Genomic DNA, 15,822 nt, shown 5'->3' on the forward strand with positions numbered 1-15,822 from the left:
CAAGTTTATAAGCAGAGACATAATGCTAGTGGAAGAGCGGGTAGCTGCCTGCGTGCAACGAAGTCAAAGGCCACCCCTGCGTGAGCCCCAGGACTCAGCCCTAAGGCAGCTCTCAGAGATCTAGGAACGGGGGTGGGCGTGGGGACCTTAGTGCTTATGAAGCAGTCCGTCTTCTGCTTGATGGGGACATTGCTGCAGCCTGCTTGACGCTTCATGGGATCTTTGCCTTAGGTCAGAGAACAGGTAACCGAGCCTGTGAGAGGAGTGCTTCCCGGACTTTGAGTCTAACAAACTGGGCTCAGCCCCTGCAGCCAGCCCCTAGCAGGTTCATGCCTCCGGGCAAGCCTCTGTTTCCCCAACTGTAAAATTATGTCTGCCTCACAGGACTGTTGGGAGGTTAGATGAAGAAATGTACTCTAAGGGCTAGAACAGAATAACAGACAGAGCAAAAGCTTAATAAATGGTAGTGGTGCAGTTACCTCCCAGTACCCCACTGACCAGGGGTAGGGGCAGCTCAGCTGCCCAAGTGGGGGAGAAGTGGAGCTCTGGATTGACACTGGGGGACACGGATGGACACAGGAGAGAGCCCTGCTGACCTGCTTGCTTCCCTGTTTGCCCAGCTCCACAGAGTATTCCAGAATTAAGTCCCAAAAAAGGGCAGTTAAGAGGAGGATCATGAAGCTGTGATCAAGGCCCAGTGCTGCTCCAAGGCAAGGGCTGGCTGGGCCTTCCTGATGGTTTTCTCTTCCAAACTTCACTCTTTACTTCCCTCCCTTGTCCTCCCCAGTATGCATGATCCAGTGCCCTCAACCTTCCAACACGCTAATTTGGTACTTTTAAACTTTTTTCTTTATTTAAACAGAAAAGACCAACTCTTTAAAAGTAAAATGCAATAAATAAATAAGTTAAGCATAGAGAAGTGTCTGAAACTGACTCCTGTCTCCCCTTACCACTCCCACCCCCACCCCATTTTTTTCTCCTAAAACCTCTTCCTAAAGAAAATGATCATGTAATAAACCCCTTTAGCCCTCCCCAACCCCCACCTCCCAAATACCCAATTACCCTCCAAAACAAAGGGAGAAATCAAGAGAGAAAAAATCCAAGGGAAACATTGTCTAAACTCCCAGAAAGAGAGATGGCAGCATCCGGGCCAGGCCAGGCTTGATAACGCACGGGTGGTAGTGGTATTTACAAGGAGGGGACCAGCAGAGACTGTAAACATTTTTAGGGGTTTGGGAGAGGTCTTTTCCTCATGAAAGGAGGAGGGTCTCTGTGGCTGACTGGCAGAAGGGCAGCCTTCAGGGCTCCCCAGCACCCTCCTTAGAGGGGGCCCTTGGGGGAGGCAGTTGAGTTTCAGGGCTGGGAGCCCGGGGTTCAGGGATATCCTACCTCTAGCTGAGGGTGGTGGGGAGGAGGAACCACCTTCTGAGATACCCCTAATGTGTGGAAGAGGCTGGGGTTGATAGTGTGATGGGGAACGTGTCGGAGGCCCCTGTTGCCCTTCCAGGGCCACAGAGGAAGAACAGGCCGGCTGTGGGGGAAGGCCGGTGCAAAGGCCTGCCACAGGAGCTCCAGCAGAAGGCAGATGCTCCAGAGCCTTCAAGCCTGTCCCTTGCTCCCTCACAGAAGCCAAAAGGGCACCTGGGAGCAAACAGGCCTCTCAGGAAAGGAGGGGTGGTAGGAGTGGGCTGGTGTCCTGTGCCGCCAGGGCCATGAAGCAGCTTTTGCCCGAGAGCCCAATCAAGGCCTGGGCAGATGTGCAGAGAGGGCTGGGGCCAGTCATGGGGAAGGGAGAAGTGCCCCTTCCTCTTGTCTCCAGACCTGTGAAGGAAGGAAACACACCGGTGACACTGTGGGCGAGACAGCAGCAGGTGCAGGTCACAGGCTCTGGGGGCAGAGGTAGCTGGATGGCTGACATGGTACAGGATGGAGCTGCCTAGGGGGAGATGGTTCCAAAGTGAACCATCTGCTCCCCAGCCATTCGACAAGGGTCAGGGATGGAGGAGATGGATGTTGGGGGAGAGGGAAAGTGATACCAGAAACCGAAGGACATTAGGAAGGAAATGTTCAAACAGCCCCTGAGAAAGAGAAAGACTAGTAGATACATAGAGAGGGACTAGAGGGGGAGAGAAGCCAAGAGACGAGACAGCAAACAGGCAGGCAGTAAGAACTAGAGGACAGGGGAAGGGGCACAGTGTTTGGGCAGACACTCGGAGAAAGAGCACGGCGGTGTCGGCAAAGGGACAGCAGAGCTGGGCAACGTAGGGCCCAGGGCTGGAGTCTCATGGAGTGAGACACCCCAGCCCCAAGGGGGTGCTCAGTCCTTTTTGGAAAGGAACAAAGAAAGTAAGAGAGAAATACACAGAACACAGACTACAGTCACCAACCACTGTTGACCAAGCACATCCCGCGAGCTGCCCCTGCCCTGACCCTGGGCTGGGGGGCGCTTCCCTCCTCAGACCCCTCCCCAAATAACAAACAATTGGCTCCAAAGACAACACGCTCGTTCCATGCAACTTACAGGGGCCCGGAGCAGGGGTCCGGGGATGGGGGCTTCAGCCGACAATTGACACGGGCCCTGGGCTGGAGGGCCCCCAAGGTGGGGGGAGTTAAGCAGCCAGGATTGGAGGGGAAAGGGGAGAAACAGAAAATGTGTGTATTGTTCTTGGGTTGTGTTTTTCCAGAGGTTTGGTCCAAAAAAGATTAAACAACACAAAAGTAACCAGCTTAGCTCAGCGCTCTGTGGCCATGAGGTGGGGTGGGGGTGGGCAATGGGTGTGGGGACCTGTTTAAGTGAAATTCCCAGGCAGTCCAGCTTTGCAGCCAGCCTCCTGCACCTGAACCAAAGCTGCTCCTGAGAGGTCTGGGGCTTGGACTGCCCCCAGTCTGTTTTGTGCACGCTCTGGTGCCCCACTGGTTTGCTGCTACATAAGAGAAATCACCTGCGTCCAGGAGGACCTGTATCCCTAGTTCCCAGAAGAGCAGAAACTCCAGGAGCCAAGATTCTAGGACCCCCACCCCCACCAGTATCCTAAACCAGCCAAATTGTACTTCCCTAATTCCACTCCAGCCCAAAGGAAAACCAGAAAGAGAGAGAAACACACAGACACATGGACACTGACCAGACAAACAAGACCAGGTACTGGGCAAGATCTGAGGAGTGGACAGAGGTGTGTACAGACTTGGCTATCTCTGGGGTCACAGGGTGTGTATGTGTGTGTGTGTGTGTGAGAGAGAGAGAGAGAGAGACAAGGAGGGACAGACAGAATGGCCTGGATGACTGGGAATCAGCCGAGGGAGCTGCTGCAAATCCCAGCTTCAGGCGCCCAGAGAGACAGGGCTGGGTGGGGGCGGGCCTCCCCAAGGGTGGTAGGAGAGAGGGTGTGGGAAGCCCAAGTGAGGGCACTGGCTGCCAGGTGCAGAGGCTGGGGAGTTCACAGGATGGGAGGGGGACCCACCTGGGGCCCTCAGTAGGGCCGGTTGGCATCCTTAGGCCGCTTTAGCTGGACTTTGAGGCGCTTCATGCCAATCTGGAAACCATTCATGGCTTGGATGGCAGCCTGGGCACTGGCCGGATTGTCAAAACTCACAAAGCCTGAGGTGAGAGTGGCATGAGGCCTGGCTCAGCCCCACCTCACCCTCCTGTGCTTAAAGCCATGGCCTGCTCTTTGGCTGACCAGCACCACCCTGCTTCTCCAGGTATTCCAAAAACTGGGAAAACTGCTGGGCACACATTAGGCATCCAGTAAGTAGTTGTGGATGGGCCGGTTGAGCGAATGAATCCAGTCCAGCCACCCACACACACTGAGACATTCTTTCCAACATTCTTTGAGAGGCAGCCCCTTCTTCAGCCTGGATAACTCTGAACTTGCCTTTTGAAAATATCACTTCCAGCCCTAAATGACTTCTGAAGTAGGAGGACAAGAGCACCCCCTTCTCCTCTGTGGCAGCCTTTCAGAGACATGAAGGCACCTAACCCCAACTCCCTAAGCCTGCCTTTGAAAACCAAATATTTCTGCTGCTGGGCCCATCCCACACTTCACAGAGAATAAATACGAACAGTTCTTACAGAGGAAAAATGGAGCTGTAGTTTTCTGAAGGAAGAGATGGGACTGGGCAGCAGCGGGTATGGGATGTCAGGTATGTAAAAAATTTTTCTTTCTGATTCTTGGACAGTCTGGATTTCAAATACTGGACCCACTGCAATCTAAGTGCCTTCAAAGTATCAGACCTCGTCATCATTTGGAGTTTGGTAAAAGTGTGCCATATTTTTCTTTCGGATCATAATATTCTTACCAAAACACTTGCTCTGATTGGTAGCCCGGTCAACAAAGACTTTGGCTGAGATGACATGGCCAAAGGGGACAAACATCTGGAGGATTTCTGAGTCAGTGAACTCCTGGGGCAGGTGGTAGATGAAGATGTTGCAGCCATCAGGGCCTGGGTGGCAGCAGAGACAGAAAGGAGAGCTCAGTGACCAGGAGACAGACTCAGGGGGCAAGGCCCCCACGAGAGCAGGTCCTGGGAGGACCCTTCAATCCCAGCTCCCAGAATGTGGGCCAGAGCACCAGTCACCTCACCCCACTTGCTTTCTTCTGCACAGGGGGCCAGAGCTGGGCTTGGAGTGGGCACAGGGATTCCCTGAGCCCCAGACAAGGGCACCCTATCCCAGAAGGCCCTTGCCAGCAGGACCCTGCCCAGGCACACCTTCCCGCTGCTGCGGCTGGGGCTGCTGCGGCTGCTGCTGCTGGGGGGCCGGCGGGGGCTGCTGGGTGACCAGGGCAGGAGGCTGCGGGAACGCAGGTGCCACCAGGCTGTAGGTTGTGGGGTAGGCTGCTGCCGTGGGGAGAACAGAGAAAGCCGATGGGGCCCCGGAGATGCCCCTGGTCCCAGGCCCTTCCAGCCAGTCCTGTCTCCCTTCCCCTAGCCCAGGCCTATGGAGCTGACTGGGCTGGGAGTGGTCAGAGAGGAGCTGCCTGGGAGTCTGGGGGCACCGCCAGGTCTCATTGCGCATCCTCACAGGTAAGGCCTGACAGTAAGCCTGAGGGGTGGGTGGTGGGGAGCCTGCATCTCTTTTCCTCTTGCCGTTCCTCCCATCTAGACCAGGGCCTGGGCTGAGGCTCCTCACCTGTATAGTGCTGCATCCCCGCGTAGGCCTGCTGCAGGGGGTCCACGGGGGCCGCGGGGCTCTGGGCTGGGAAGAGCAGCACCCATTGTGAGAGTGGGGCTGGGGCGCAGCCGGAGCCCCACCATGCCCTTCTGAGTGAAGGCCAGGCAGGTGGGGAGGAGAGCCTCATCTGGGCATGGGGTGTGAAATGAGAGGGTAGGAATGCACAGAGCAGTGGTGATGGGGGAGAGCCTGACATTGGCAAGACTTGAGTTTATGACTGGTTACGCAGCTCTGGACAGCTCCCTTAGCCTCTGAGAGCCTCAGCTTCCTAGCTGAGGACGGGAAGGAGCATCTCTGCGCAGGGCTCCCAGGCAGGCACAGCACCTTAGAACCCCAGAGACTGGGGAGGGCCATGGCTCCTGCCAGGGGGAGCAGTGGCTTGGCTAGTTGCTGGGAAGGGGATGGGTAGGCAGAGACCCCCACCTGGGTAGGGGTGAACCCCGTTGGGATACAGAGCATCAGTGGCAGGCTGCCCAGCAGGCTGGGTGGGCACTGGGCTGTAGCCGTTGACACCCAGGGCAGCAGGGATTGCAGACACTGGTGTGGCAGCGATGGCTGGAGGGGTGCTGGTTCCTAGGGAGGTGAAAGGAGCAGAGGCAGAGGAGAGAAGCAGACATACTCAAGCGAATGCAGGGAACCAGTCAGCAAGTCTGAGGGCACAGGGGAGGAAGCAGGCTACTCTCCAAACCCTGAGCCCCTTCTCAACCCCACAGATTCCCTGAGCAGGGCCTGTTCCCCACCCCCATGCCGCCACAACCTGTGGTAGCTCCCCTGACTGGTCCCAGTCATGCCTGGCCCAGCCTGCCTGGCGTGGACCTTACCTGAGGAGGGGGTGATGGGGGTGGCGATGAGGCCATTGGCGTTGATGGCAGCCATGTGCTGCATCTGCACAGCAGCCATGGTGGCCATGGGGCTGAGGTAGGCGCTGTGCGCTGCCACCAGCGCTGCCTGCTGCTGTATCAGCTGGGGGCAACAGAGGAGAGGAGAGTGGGACCAAGCCCCCTTTTCCCTAGCCTGGCCCCCCTCCCACTCCTGGGCCTCTGCTCTGGGAGGGAGGGCACAGGACGTAGGAGGCCAGGAGAGGTGAGGCAGACCAGACCCAGCACCAGGGCAGTGCTCACAGCCTGGGTGTAGGCGCTGTAGGCTCCGAACTGGAGGGCGATGGGGCTGAACATGCCTAGCTGGCTCGCCACCTGCTGCATTCTGCGGAGACCTCGCTCCTTCTCGGTGTCAGCAAACTTCACCACCAGGCTGGATGAGGCACCCTGGGCGTAGGCCCCACATGCAGTCAGAGGGATGGAGTCGGGGCCCTAAGGACCTGGCCTCAGTCCCACTGCTCATGGCTTGGCCTCTTTGAAGGACAGCCATCACTGCACCTCTGTCGGATGGGGAGCTTTCAATCCCACCCTCCCCCTGTGCCAAGATGCACATGAGACTAGAAGAAGTTGAGGAATGTGAAGTCATGTGCTTGCAAAGGGAAAGCCCTACCAGAATGCCAAGGATATCCTGGCTTCTCTGTGAGGACTCTGAGCTGAAGTCATCCCCAGGGTGGATTGGCCACAGCAAATGTTCTACCTCGGGTTGGTCTTGCCTTATAGCTGCCCTACCCCCTTACCATGATTCCTGCCTCACACCCCAGTCCTCATGGTGTGCTCGGGGAATGCAGCCTCAAATTTTAATACCAGCCTGTACCAAATAAAGGCCAAGCTGGAACATTCACAGGATTTCTGTGGAATCCTAGAGTCTGAAGGCAGTGCCCTATCTGACGCTGTACCTCTTTGCCAAGCTTCTGTTGAGTGCTTGCCCAGCCTCTGCTGGAGGAGCTCGAGTTCTGGGAGGCCCGCCTTCTCCAGCCGCCCCGCTGGGAGCCCTCCACCAATGCAGGTTGGTGTCCCGCTGCTAATGTGCAGGGCAGCAGCATGAATGTGTGGAGGGCACAGCGGGCCTCTAAGCAAGTGTCCTGATGTCTGGCCAGTGAGGGTGGGAGAGAGGGGAAGGTGGGAGAAGTGGCGGGAGACGAAGGAGAGGGCTGAGAGACAGAGAAGGCAGGTGAGGAGGGGAGGGCATATGGGACAGGGGCAGAGGGCATGAGGGAGGAGAAGGTATTTGAAATGGGAAGGTGTCCCTGAGGAATTTGGTTCTTGTGCTGGAAAATTCTTTTGAATAAATTTAAAGACCCTCTCTGGGATGGACTGCCCCAGCCCCTGCACTAGGGCCTGGCAGCAGGCCAGGTGGGGCCCAGGGAGCAGGCTCACCGGCAGGGTCCGGCTGTTGTGGAGGGTGTGGATGGCGGCTTGGGCCTCAGCATGGGTCTGGAACTTCACAAAGGCACAGCCTAGAGAGTTCGAGAAGGAGGAGGGAAGGGTGAGTGCCCACTCTTGAAGGCCCCACAATCCCCATTGCCCAGAGGACCAGTGGGATAAGGGCAGGGAGGTCAGAGGTCCCTGGTGGGGAACAGGTAGTGCATAGTGGGTACCTTTGCTGGTGCCATCTGGTCCTCGGAGCACAGTGCACTCGTCTATGGTCCCGAAAGGCTCGAACATCTTCCTAACATCCTCATCTGTCTGCTGCTTCCCTAGCATCCCCACAAAGAGCTTCCGGTCTTCTGGGGGGTAGGGCACAGGAGGAAGGGCATGTTCAGGGCCACCTGGCTGCTTTCACAGCCCCATTCCAGCTTGGAAGAGGCAGGAAGCCTGCCCCTTCCCCTTCAGCACTTCCCTGGTACTCCAGACACTCTCCTCACCCTGGGGACCAGTGGTTCTAGACTGTGAAAGGGATGGTGGCTGGGGGATGGTGTACAATTACATGGAATGCTCATCCCAGTTCTGAAGGATTGCACTCCACTTCGGGCCTCAGTTTTGCCATCTCTGCAATGGGCCAGATCATATCATCCAGCCACAATGACTTCTCTCCCCACCTTGACTGGGAACCCTTTGGAATCCTCAGACTTTCTTCATCAGGAGAGGTTGCCTCTCAGATACTCTAAGGCCTGGGTCTGTGGGCTGGTGGGGAGGGACTGAGTCCGAAGGTACAGAACCTACCTCCTCGACTCTCGCTGTCGGCTGGCTTGACCTGAATGGGCCTGTTCATCTAAAGGACAAAAGAGAAGGCAACTGCTGGGGACCTCCTCTGAAAACCCCAAAAGCCCTCCTCAAGCCAGGACCTGCAAAAAGGCTGGAGGGAGTAAGCCCTAGGCCCAGGTGACTTCCCCAGCCTTCCGAGTTGCTGATGGGAAGGAAGGAGCTTGTTTAGGCTTAGGACCTGAGGGGCTTAGAGGCAGTGGAAGGAGAGTATGTAGAGGAGGATGCTCTAGCCTCAGGTGGGGACCCAGACAACTTGGCCAGGGAGAGGTGCTGCTCTCATTAGAGGGAGAAGGGGGCTCCCAGTAAGACCCGAATCTGGAGACAGAGCCCCGGCCAAGGGCTATTTAACAAGAGCTGCCTCAATTCTACAAAGCAAGAGCAGCAGAGGCCACCTCATCAAGCAGCCCCAAGGAAGACTCTAGACTGAGGGAGACTCCCACAGATGCACCGACTTCCTGCTGACCCCTAGAGGTGTGTCTACCTCTCTTTTTGTCCCCCAAAACCCCTTGACCCCAGGGGGAAGGCACTTGGGCAGCACAAAGGGAGCAGATGCCCAGTCTCCCTGGCAACGGGAGAATGCACGCCATGGCAACCGCCCACTCAGCCTGATTTATCCGTCCTGTCGCCCTGGCGACCATGGTGATGTCATCATTTCTGCTGCTCAGCTCACCCAGAGAAGGAGTGGGGAGAGGGTGGGAACAGGGTATGCTGGGGTGTGGAGGGTTTGATGGGGGCTGGGACATGGGGGAGGGGCCCAGTGGAGCTTCCTGATTCTGGAGGGAGGAGGGCTGAACAAGCCCTGCAGGGGCCATACTGTCCCTTCTTCCTTCCTCTTCCAGATCTCATGGCCCAGAGGGTGCTAAAGGAGGAGTTGCTGTCCTGTGCTCTTGCTTGATTCGCCAGCTACCAGGAAGTCCCCCAGAGCTCTCTCCTCTTCCCCACCCCTGGAGTATGTCCCTTTGTTCATCGTCCTGTAGGAACGCAGACCTCCCCAGTTCCACTCTCCATGTTCTTAACTGGTGAGAGGGCTTGGAAATGACTCCTGCAGGTTGAGTTCCTTACCAAGGGTGAGGAGTGATCTAAGGAACTGGGGGGAAGGAGAGGGATCAGTATTTAGTGTCTGAAAATATTTGCTATTGAGGACTTTGCAACTGGAGCCACACTTGGTCATCTGCCTTATCTGATGGTGGAGAAATCCTGGTTCCAGTGACCAAAATAAATAAGTAAACAAAAGAAACCATTCATCTACACTCTGAGGGGGGCTAAAGCTACCCTCAGGAAAGTCACTGGCCTGGACATCCGGAGACCTGGGTTCTCACTAGTTGGGTGACCTTGAACAAGTCACTTGTCTCCTCAGGGCCTCAACTTCATCTGTAAAACAGCAGGGTGGGTCAGCTGGTTGTGAAGGCAGGGCATTTGGAGATCTTATGTGTCATCACAACACAGAAGGGCAGAAGTGATGGCTGTCCCCTTCCCACACTGGACTCTTTTCCCAGGTTTCAGACCATGCCAGTCAGTCTGACTAGACTATTCCTGAGGTATTCCCAGCCCTGGATCAAATCTAAGCCCCACCTCAACCCACAGACCTTCTCCGCCCCACCCCCACCTCTGGGTCTGAGAGCAGCTGGTTGGGGAGGGGATGACAGTCACACAAATCCTCCAGCTTTATCCTCCGCCAGTCTGGGATTATCCCATCCCAGGTCCAATCTCCTCAGAAGAGTGTGTTTGTAGCAAGGGGCGGGGGGTCAGGTACTGAGGGCTCTTGGCCTCTACTCTCCCTGTCTCCTGTGCTCTGGCCAAAGCAACGAAGAGGGCCTCACAGGCACCCCAGCAGCTGGCCGGAAAGGCAGAATCACAGCCAGGTGTGTGATTCGCTATTCTGGTCGGGGACAGGAGCCCTGGGACCCGGAAAGGATGCCGCCCCTCTCTTCTTAGGCTCCCAGGCACAAAAACAGCATCTTGATAAACATCTGCCACTGATATGGACACACACAAAGCCCCACAGACCACAGCACGGATCTTGGCGATGGGAGGCCCCCCCGACTCCCTCCTAGACAGCCTAGACTCCCTCTCTGGCCCCCAGCGCCCCAGCTCCGTCCTTTCTTTCTTGGCTTGGCACTTCCTGTGGGAAGCTCAGTCCTTGTTAGCTCAGCTCCGGCACACCTGCCTGCTCCTCTGGGCCCAGCTGAGCCCTGTTTACCCAGCAGCCCAGCTCCCGGGCCTTTCCCCCCTCTCCGCCAGCCTCCAGGTGACAAGCCCTCCCAAGGGCCTTCCAGAGAAGAGGAGGCTATTCGTGCCCCAGCTGCGCGTCACTGGGATACTTGTACACGGCACTTGCACAGCCCTCATCCTTTTCACCAATAGCAAAGGCCCCACTTCCAAAGGCTCATCATTCCCACAAAACCTCATTCTCCTGAGGAGACAGGCCTGGGGCCCTGCTTCTCCCGGTTCCAGACTTGGGCCTGGGGTCCCAGACCACACACGTTCTCTCCATGGGGCCAGAATCCCCCAGCCTGACAGCAGGCTGACAGGGAGAGGGGGGGAGGCCAGGACAGGCAGATGGAGTCTGTCACATTACCACCTCCGGGAGGCCAGCCCCTGCTCGCAGGAAGAATTCAGGGACGCCTGGCAGAGCCACTCCAGGAACTCCCAGGGGGAAAGGAAAGGAACAGGGGCTCAGTAGCTGCAGGCCCAACCCCCATTCTTTCTTCAGCCTGAAGCATTGCCCTAATGCGATGGCCCTTTCCAGATTCTGGGTGGCAAAGATGGACAGAGAAGAGAGAAGGCTAAAACAAGACCCTGCATTAGGCTGGCCTGGAGGTTAGACAATAGGAAGAACTTCCCACAGAGCTGGCACACTGTGTACACATTTGCATACACATTCACACACTCAACTGTCTGAGGGAAACGATGCTGCCCGGAAGGCAGGTGGCAGAGAGAAGACCTGGGCTTAGGCAGAGCTTGGCCACAGACATTTACCTGCTCCCCGGATGCCCTGGACCCCAGCAGGGGCCCCCCTTGGAGCCCTTCATTTCCTATTGGAGGCTCTGTGAGGTCTCTGGATTCTGTCCTCTGGGGCAAGGGCCAAAGCGGAGAACAGCATCACCTGGAGCTCAGGGGCAGGGCTGGACAATCATTAACTGGGGTGCCCTTCTCCCTCGCCTCCCACCCGGGCCTGATTTCCCCAGGAAGGGGAGGCAGCGCCTTTCCACACCTAGGACAGAGCCCTGCTTAAGCCTTACAGGCAGCTGGAGGGGGACAGACGCAGGACAGGTGTCCCCAGCTGGCACAGGCAGCCCCGGGGCCCATGCCCACCTCCAGACTGTCTCTCTCACCCGAGTCCCCACTCCAGTCTCCCTTCTTCTCTCTGCCTGCTCCCTTGCCCCACTCCTGCTCCTGCAGGGCCTCTGAGAGCTATGGAGACAACAGAAAGACGGAGCAACTCCTATGGACATGGGAACTTGATTTGTGAGGGGCCTCCACAGAGGGAAGAGAGAGAAGGGAAAGTAGCAATGTGATGTGATGGGAACCAGACTTCTTAGGGATGTGTGTGCGCACACAAAACTGTACCCTAAACACATCCCACACACCCCCATGCCCACAGCCCCCCCACATGCACTCATACACACCACATGCACACACCCCCACCCACTCATCCACAAGCCCACATACCCACACACACCTCTCACCCCCACCTCCCCACCCATGCTAACCCCACCACAAGCATGCTCACACACACCTACACCCACACACACACACCACACTCATCCCCACCCCCACACCCCACACATGCCCACACCCACCCACATACATGTATACACCCACACAACCACACAACCCACATTCCCCACACACTCCCCATACCACAGCCATCTGCACACACCACACTCACCACACACCCCCACACACACCTGTACACACTCAGAGTACACCCCCATCACACCCCCACACCACACTCACTGACACATATGCCCCCACACACACACTCACACCCCCACCCCACCCACACACTGCATAAACCCACATTAACACACTCACCCCAGCACACCCACCCTCACCACACACACGTGCGCCTGTGCGCACACTCCTTGGAGACCAAGCCTGCTCACACACATGCACAGATCCCTAACTCTATGGGCAATGGCTGTGCTGAGCTGCCTTGCCACCAACTGGGATAAGATAGTGGGGTGGAATGGGGAGCTGGTGTTTGGATTTGCTTTTCTAGCCATATCAAGGTTTCAGGGCTGCAGAGCGGGTGGGTCACAGGCCTATGGAAGGTTTGAAGTTGGAAGTGGTTGAAGCCAGCCTAATTTTCCTAGATTCCCCATCTTTCCCCATCTGTTTTGTTTATTTCCTTCCCAGGGAAAGACGGAGAATCAGCCTCGCTCTCCAACCCCCCCACTGGGGCAGGAGTGCAGGCTGTGACAGGTGTGTTTCCAGCATCCAGACCACGCTCAGCAAATGTTTGCTAAAGGGATGGAGGGGGTTAGCTCTCAGGAAGTACTTCCTGGGGCTCCTGGGGTGGGGGACAACAGGAGCAGACACAGCAAAAGGGAATAGCACATCATTTCCTCCCAGGTGGGGTGATTGGGGGCAGTCTGACATTCTTTATTCCTGTCCTCAGTTGCCAGCAGGGCGGGGACAATCTACAAGGCTGGCTGAGAAGAAGAGACCAAGACCTCTGGCCTTGCAGGAGGGAGGCCACTCCTCCTTCCCTGGGCACACTGGCTGGGGAGAGGAGGTCAGGACTAACCCTCCACAGTGGTCTGTCTCTGCTTTCCTTCCAGCGTACTCCCAGCTCGGGCCTACCCAGGCCCTGCCCCACCCTGATGCCCTGTGGCTCTTATTCCTGCTGGCCTTTCCTGGGAGACACCAGCTGAACCTGTCCGGGCTCAGAAGCCAGCCCAGAGATCCCAGTCTAGCAGGCAACAGCTAGCTGCCCATCTCAGGCTGCAGTGACCTCTTTCCCATCTCACAGCCAGACTTCCTCCTCGGAGCCAGAGGAGAGCGCCTAGGTGCCTTCTGTTCACCGTGCCCCACACTTGGTGTCCAAAGTCTTGTCCCCATGCCTCCCAACCAGCTAAGTCCTTCCTTGCCGGCCAGCCGGGAAGTGGGGAACAGACAGCATCTGCTCCCTGCAAAGGGGACATTCACTCTGCTAATCCCTGTTTTCCTTCTCTCCAGGTGAGAAGAAATGCATGCATTTGCAGCAAGAAAGAGGGATGTTAGAAGGAAACATGGGGACTTCCTGGTGATGTGAGGAGGTAGAAAAAGAGCTCCCTGTCTTGGGAAGCTGGTGAGCGGCCTGCCCCTTCTAAGACCCTTCTTAGCCCCCTGGCCCTGCAAAGGCCAGGACTCACCCCTGGAAGCGTCTTCTGTTCGTGCAGGGCGCTCTGGGCCTTCAGGGCTGAATCGCGGGCACAGTATGTCAGGAAGGCACATCCTGAGGAGGCGCAGGGGCAGAGAGACCGGGTTGGCGGGTGTGAGTCCTCGGTCTCCTCTTCCTGAAAAGCTTCCCACCACAAGACTGAGGACTGGGAGGTGCTTCCCCCCTTGGCACCTTCTGCCTGCTGGGGAGGTGGGTGTCTGGGAGGGGGTAGACATTCTCCCCAGGGAGTCTTTGGGCCAGTGACTCCAAGCAGAGACCCCAAGACCAGGACTGGAGGGCTTAAATTATAGTGGTGATGGAAGGGGGAGCAGGCTTGGGCTGCTGGGAGCTGGGGCTTTGTGTCGGGGGAGGTGAAGGGGCATGTGATCCCCAGACAAGTGTGTGGTGTGGTTTTCTCTTCCTTAGCTGGTCTCACCCCCCTTTCTCCTTTGCCTCCACTTCCCTCCATCTTGGCCATCCTCACCCCTCTCCTCTCCATTTTCCCTATTTCTTCATCTCTCTCCAACTCTACAGGAGGCAGGTGGAGAGCGGAACAGAGAGGAAAAGGAAGAGCCATCACCGGAAGTCCCTGGGCCGGAGAAGGGGGAGGCAGTGTGGCCCCTCAGACCCCCAGCGCCTGGTGCGCCCAAATCCTGACTGGGGCTTGCACCTGCTTAGCCCCCAGCCTTTGGACGGGCCGGAGGAACGTCCTCTTTCACCCCCAGCTCTCTAAACTTCCATCCGCACACTTCCGGATCTCCGTCCTTCATACCCTGTGTCCCAGGCCCCTCTCTGGAGTCCTGGAGCTGCCCTGTCCACCCCATATCCACTCTTTCCAGGTTGAGCAACTGATCCTCTGTCCTGACCCTCATTCCAATAGCATCTGAGGCTACTAAGATTCTCAATCTTGTGTGCTCCTGTGTGCTTGTGCGTGCGCGCGCACCCCCCCCTCACATACACCCCTGCCAGCTCCTTATCTCCCAAACCAGCTCTCTTGCTCCTCCAATCTTCCTTGAGTTCATCCATGACATCACCCCCTTATCTCTGGGACCCACATGTCTGCCGCCCCCTTGACAACTCTTCCCGCAAAGAGGCCCTCCTGGCCAGCCATCTGGGGTCCATGCTGACCCTCCGCGAGTTCCAGCCCCTCCATACACACTGGCCAACCCCTGAACACTTTCTTTCCATGTTGGCCCTTTTCAGCCACTCCATCCCCCCAGCCTGGCTGTCCGCTCCTCCCAGCCTCCCCGCCCACCCCTGGACACCTCTTCAGCCTGGTCTGACCCCTCACCCTTGTGCAGCCCAGTGTACTTGTCCTTGATGACAGTCAGCTCGAAGATCCGACCAAACTGTTCAAAGATGGGCTTCAGGTCCTTTTCCTCCAGATGCCTCGGAATCTGCCCCACAAACAGCTTGATGGCATCCGGCTCCTTCATTGGGACGGCCCAGGAGGAGGGGCCGAGGGGAGCAGGGAGAGGCCCAAGGGCCAGGGGGAGCTGCCCGGCAAGGAGGCGGGTGGTGGGGGCCGGGGCCCAGCCGGAGCTGGCTCTCCCGTCGGCCCCCAACCACAGTGCTGAGCAGAGGGGCAGTTTTTCACACAAAGGAGGCCCAGGGAGTTGAGGGCTGGGGGTCAGGGGTCTAGACCCACACTGTCATGCCACCAGGGGGCATAGCCCAAACAAACGATCTCCCTCCCAGAGGCCCGGCAAATATCCCAGGATGGGGGTCAGTGTGGCCCAGACCTGGTCGGTTAGGGCGGTAGCAGGGGTGCTGGTAAGTGGGGGAAAGGGTTTGAAGGGGGGCGATCGGGTGGAAGCTTAGGGGCTGGGGGCCTGGTCTGGTTGCCAGCAGCGTCAGTGGTTGGGGCGGGGGCCACTCCTGGTGCGGGGCGGGTGGAGCTCTCGTTGGCTTCCCCAGGAGGACACCTCCCCTGTGGCTGATCCTTCTCCTGGGTCCGAAGATCCCTGATGCCAGATGCTTGATCTCTGATGGCGGCAGGGCTGCGGGGCTCCCTTGGCCCCGCTACCCCCTTCAGGCGCTCCCCTCAGCTCCCCTCCCACCCCCGCCCTGTTCCCGCTGCTGGGGCTGCCTGCTTTCCCGGTCACCTGGGTCCCGAAGCTCTGCTCTCCGGCCGCGCTCTCCTCAACAAAAACCTCCCCCCTCCACACACCCCTCCCCGCTCCCGCCTCCTTTCCCCCGAC

The 15,822-nt window shown here is 57.6% G+C and overlaps 1 protein-coding gene across 4 annotated transcripts; it reads right to left on the reverse strand.

The window, feature by feature from the left end:
- Positions 1–152: 152 nt before the first annotated feature.
- On the reverse strand, positions 153–15,775 carry CELF3 (CUGBP Elav-like family member 3). 4 transcript variants are annotated; one of them, XM_057500738.1, is made up of 14 exons: positions 15,727–15,775; positions 14,913–15,018; positions 13,614–13,696; positions 8,212–8,260; positions 7,647–7,775; positions 7,426–7,505; positions 6,292–6,435; positions 5,992–6,133; positions 5,594–5,743; positions 5,129–5,194; positions 4,708–4,836; positions 4,297–4,440; positions 3,459–3,595; positions 155–1,821 (listed from the first exon to the last, which is right to left on the reverse strand). In XM_057500738.1, exons 4-13 carry the CDS (start codon positions 8,258–8,260, stop codon positions 3,468–3,470), a joined length of 1,161 nt encoding a protein of 386 aa, XP_057356721.1. In that variant the 5' UTR covers positions 13,614–13,696; positions 14,913–15,018; positions 15,727–15,775; the 3' UTR covers positions 155–1,821; positions 3,459–3,467. The 4 variants fall into 4 exon arrangements, with proteins under 4 accessions (XP_036761014.2, XP_036761012.2, XP_057356721.1 ...); XM_036905119.2 differs by lacking the exon at positions 15,727–15,775 and having other exon boundaries at positions 153–1,821; positions 7,647–7,772; positions 14,913–15,692; XM_036905117.2 differs by lacking the exon at positions 15,727–15,775 and having other exon boundaries at positions 154–1,821; positions 4,708–4,833; positions 14,913–15,692.
- Between the last annotated feature and the right edge of the window lie 47 nt (positions 15,776–15,822).

The sequence above is a fragment of the Manis pentadactyla genome, chromosome 4, assembly GCF_030020395.1.
Source record: "Manis pentadactyla isolate mManPen7 chromosome 4, mManPen7.hap1, whole genome shotgun sequence".
NCBI lineage: Eukaryota > Metazoa > Chordata > Mammalia > Pholidota > Manidae > Manis > Manis pentadactyla.